Source organism: Onychostoma macrolepis, chromosome 07 (assembly GCF_012432095.1).
Source record: "Onychostoma macrolepis isolate SWU-2019 chromosome 07, ASM1243209v1, whole genome shotgun sequence".
Taxonomy (NCBI): Eukaryota; Metazoa; Chordata; class Actinopteri; order Cypriniformes; family Cyprinidae; genus Onychostoma; species Onychostoma macrolepis.
The window spans coordinates 47863186-47868185 of record NC_081161.1 but is presented as its reverse complement, the minus strand read 5'-3'; the positions used below and the strand labels follow the sequence as shown (position 1 = coordinate 47868185).

At 44.6% G+C, this 5000-nt stretch overlaps 1 protein-coding gene across 1 annotated transcript in view; it reads right to left on the bottom strand.

Moving 5' to 3' along the window:
- The window catches only part of LOC131543822 (mitogen-activated protein kinase kinase kinase 11), a 38612-nt gene that overhangs the window by 32867 nt on the left and 745 nt on the right, over positions 1-5000 (bottom strand). Inside the window, 2 exon segments of the mRNA XM_058781632.1 lie at positions 4171-4665; positions 4668-5000. The exon segment at positions 4668-5000 is cut by the window's right edge and continues 745 nt beyond it. Of these exon segments, the coding sequence (XP_058637615.1) occupies positions 4171-4665; positions 4668-4905 (733 nt within the window). The 5' untranslated portion in view covers positions 4906-5000.

The window sequence follows — 5000 nt, the reverse complement described above, 5'->3', positions numbered from 1 at the left end:
AAGCGCCTCTAAAGAGAAGCAGATCCTGACTGTGACCGCAGACAGAGACTTGACCCTAAAGCCCAGATCAGTTTAACACACACAGGCCAGCACTGCCTTCGATGGCTTGACCTGCTCACTCTGAGCATCAACAATTCAAATATTAATATATCAGGAAGCAGAACAAGTAAAAGCTTTAGACATGCAGCTGTAAAAGTCTGTCATCATAGACTCACCAAATCCATAACAGTGTTATTTTAGTTTTTTTTCAGCTGCTTCCACACAAAATCTTTCCTTGTCGCACAGTTTCTGAAACAGCGGAACACACACCAAATCTGCAAAACATACACTTCTCTGACTTTGACTCAGTTTTCACTTTCATAAAGCACTTTTTGCAAAACACAACACACGGTTCTCTATGCGACACACACAAATCTAACAGGAATTGATATAATGGCAAAGGTGTTTGAAAATGTGTGCTTTTGTGGTATTTTGAATGCAGTGCTTCATTTTGCAAGAGATGTGATGCGTTTTGTGTTTTGTGTGCAATTCTTGGATTTGTGCGTAAAGCAGCTGAAAAAAACAACAACAAAAAGCTGTAGTATCATCGATGCACCATTATATCTTCTTCTTGCAGTTTAACTTTAAAGGTAAAACATTAATTATTAACTATATACATATTTAAAAAAAAAAAAAACTAAAACATAAATACAATTCAGATTAAAAAGGAAAATGTAAAGCTAATATTAAGGCATATTTAGCCAAAATACTAAAAAATCTTAACATTGATTAATTGACAAACAATATAAAGCATGCGAAACAAGTGTAGAAATATCATTAAAACTAGTGCTGTCAAACGATTAATCGCATCCAAAATAAAAGTTTCAGTTTACATTACATATGTATACACGCGTATATTATGCAAACACAACCTTTATTATGGACGCGATGAATCGTTTGACACACTAATTAAACACATGGCAGATGTGATGTTAATCTGCCGCTATCATGTATTACAATATTCAGAAATCAAGTAATCAACACTGATTTACACAGAAGCTCGCTCCAGATTTAACACCGCTGTGAGTACACACATCACTGTAAAGTCTAACTATACCAGCAGCTCAATATACTGTATCAAGTCAGATATTTAAGTAAACACAACCGTACCGGTGTCGAAATACAGCTGACTCACGTAACGCTACGTAACTACACAGTAAATCTCAGCTGTGAGATTGTTTATATCATAACATAATGTAACTATATTACCGACCAGCTCTAATCTGCTTCAAGGTATGAAGATACAGATATTATAAACATTAAGATCACGACGCTCGCTCAGACTTCGGGAATGAGCTGCGTTTGAGCGCAACATCTTCAATCTGTGATTATAGGACACAAAGCCCTCTCGCAGGACAAACATCAACCAGACCACGACCGAGCCAAGCTTCGAGCATCCAGAAAACGCTCGGTCTTCACTGACCGCCATCAGATCACAGCTGACCCAATCATTACTGATCACTGAACATCTCAAGGGTGCGGATACATCGGTTATTCAAAACAACCTGATTAATAACCAATTATCACACAAATCTCACTAATTAAACTACTACTGAAATCAAACTCTGGAGATGAAACTGGCGACGAAACAATGAGAAGTGAAGGAGCGCAGACGCACGGCCCATGATCCGCCGTCAGAGCGAGCGCAGGAACAGAGGGAGGCTGTCTTTAGAAAATGAGTAGGAAGCCAAAAATGAAGTTAGCTGAGAGGAAAAAAGAGAAACAGACGAAAGAAGAAAGAAAAACACAGGATGCTGCGATCTGGAACGACAGAGCTCGAGAGACAAGTGAGGGCAGGTCTGGGACAAAGAGCTCGGAAAGAATTAAACAACAACAGAGAGAGAGAGAGAGAGAGAGAGAGAGAGAGAGAGAGAGAGAGAGAGAGAGAGAGAGAGAGAGAGAGAGAGAGAGAGAGAGAGAGAGAGACAGAGAGAGAGAGAGAGAGAGAGGAGAGAGAGAGAGAGACAGAGAGAGAGAGAGAGAGAGAGAGAGAGAGAGAGAGAGAGAGAGAGAGAGAGAGAGAGACAGAGAGAGAGAGAGAGAGAGAGAGAGGAGAGAGAGAGAGAGAGAGAGAGAGAGAGAGAGAGAGAGAGAGAGAGAGAGAGAGAGAGAGAGAGAGAGAGACAGAGAGAGAGAGAGAGAGAGAGAGAGAGAGAGAGAGAGAGAGACAGAGAGAGAGAGAGAGAGAGAGAGAGAGAGAGAGAGAGAGAGAGAGAGACAGAGAGAGAGAGAGAGAGAGAGACAGAGAGACAGAGAGAGAGAGAGAGAGAGAGAGAGAGAGAGAGAGAGAGAGAGAGAGAGAGAGAGAGAGAGAGAGAGAGAGAGAGAGAGAGAGAGAGAGAGAGAGAGAGAGAGAGACAGAGAGAGACAGAGAGAGAGAGAGAGAGAGAGAGAGAGAGAGAGAGAGAGAGAGAGAGAGAGAGAGAGAGACACAGAGAGAGAGAGAGAGAGAGAGAGAGAGAGAGAGAGAGAGAGAGAGAGAGAGAGATAAGATCGCAGCTACAGCCAGTGAACTGAGCTGCTTTGGCTGCAGTGTGTTGCGAGCCGGCATTAAAAAGTTTGTTTTACGCAACTGAGGTGGTTTCCAGCCCGCCGGACGCGCTCTCTCCTGACTCGGGAGGGAAGTGAAGGATCATGGGATATACGTGGGTGGACAATAACCAAACAGACACTGGGTGAAGGTGTAAGACAGCAGGGAAAGAAAGAAATATTGAGGAAGGAAGACTACAAATACTCGCTTTTAAAAAGCACTGTGCGTCTCTGTATACTTACGAGATAAATATTAATAGTTCTGTCTCTTTATTCTGATTGGATGAGCTGCGATCAAAGTCTTTGCAAATGCTGAAAAATACACACCTGCAACTCATGTTAGAATTAAGAGGACTAATGAAATATTACTGTTCATTCAGATTATTATGATTAATACATTTAACATATTGTCATCCAGCAGCTGACCATGTTTAATAAAAGCATAAGCCAGTGGTTTTCCAGGTTTGTGTCATCTAAACATGTCATCCTGATGATTAAGAGTTCTACGTTTACTTTGGTCGTACAGCTGTACAGTTTACGGTGCGTGAATATCTATCCGTACACGACAAATAAACATGGTACGATATAATGAGCAACACAAACACAAAGTCCAGCTCCGTATGTCTGCGTCCTAATATGATCTTTGACCCGTGTGTGGACTTATCGAGTTTCACAACTTGGCAAAGTGTGTGTGTGTGTGTGTGTGTGTGTGTGTGTCATTTGATATCCAGGCCAACAACATTCCCTTCACAACTGTGTGATGCATGCCATGGGAATATCCTCTTCTCCGAAACAAGCGATTCTCTCAGACCAAATAACCTCACTGAATACTATCGAGGTACAGATGGAATTTTAAAAAGAATACTGGTGGAATTCTGTGGAATGGATTTAAGTAGAGCTAAATTTACACCGACAGCTGAATGCACAATCGAGTTAGACACAATACCAAACCAAACGCACACGCAGCAGGCAGAGGATGTAGCGCTCTGTAAATGAAGGGCGTTACGACTCTGCGGAAACCTGCAGAGCTTTTCCCCGAGTTCTGCGGGCGAGATTCCATGTGGGCCTGATAATAATCCCAAACCAAAACACAACACCGCCAGCAGCTGAACCCAAGAACGGGCCATACTGGATGAAAAACGGGAACTCTGAGGCGGACTCTAACAGAAATGGGATTATAAAGGAAAATTGAGCATTCTTGTAGCTCAACGAGAAGCTCACGGGTTCGATTCCCAGGGAATGCATGAACTGACCGATGTGTGGACTGAATGCAATGTTAGGGTTAGGTGCGTTGTAAAAAGTGTCTGCCAAATGCAATAATGCAAATATAAAATAAATGGATCCTTTTAAATAAATGGGAACGTCTCTACCAAATATATTAATGTAAATACAAAAGAAATGCATCCTTTACGGTCATTAGCTGGTCTAAATTCCTGTGGCACTCAAAAAGTAATAGACATGCAAGGTCATGGGTTCGATTCCCAGAGAATGCATGAACTTGTATAATATACAGCTATAATCCAATGCAAGTATCTTTGGATAAAACAGCATACATGTTTGTTGGACACTGAGCATGTGTAGAACAGAAGGACGTGAGCTTACTGTTGTTGGACTTGAGGTCTCGGTGGATGACGGGGACAATGGCCTCGTTGTGAAGGTACAGCATCCCGCGGGCGATCTGCACCGCCCAGTTGACCAGAACGTGCGGCGGGATCCGTCGTCCGGCCAGAGCGCGGCTCAGCGCACCGCCGGACGCGTACTCCATGATCAGGCACAGGTTGGGCTCCTGCAGGCAAACGCCCTTGAGCGCGATGATGTTGGGGTGCCGGAGCATGGCGAAGAGCCGGGCCTCGTTCTGGACGTTCTGGGCCGTGACGCTGATGTCCTCGTCTGGATCCTGACGGGCCGCTTTCACTGCCACCAACTCGCCCTTCCAGGTCCCTCGGTAGACCTTCCCGAACCCGCCGACCCCGATGACCTCCTCCAGACTCAGGTCGCTGAAGTCCACCGTCTCCGGCTCCAACTCGCTCGGTCCCAAACCAGAGCCCTGCAGCTCACCGTATCCGCTGGGCTTGAAGGAGACGTAGTTGGAAGGAAGATTCCCACCTTGTTGTTGACCTTTCCCGCCCACCATCCTTCATCTCCGGATATCTCCGAATCCAGAGACAGAACCTCCACTAGGTCCCCTTTACGCAGCGTGAGTTCGTCTTTCCCCGAAGCCTCGTAATCGAACAAAGCGGTCCAAACCGGGTTGGTGAAGTTGCCCTTCTGAGTCTGATCCAGGCTCTTCCAGGTGGACAGCGGCCCGCGGGAGAATATGTTCTTCAGCGGCTCCATTGAGAATTTACAAGGCACTTTGAATGAAATCAGAAGAAGCGTGATGTTTAAGTTCAGGTGGGTTTGTCACAACCCTGTACGCCCGGATCATCGGT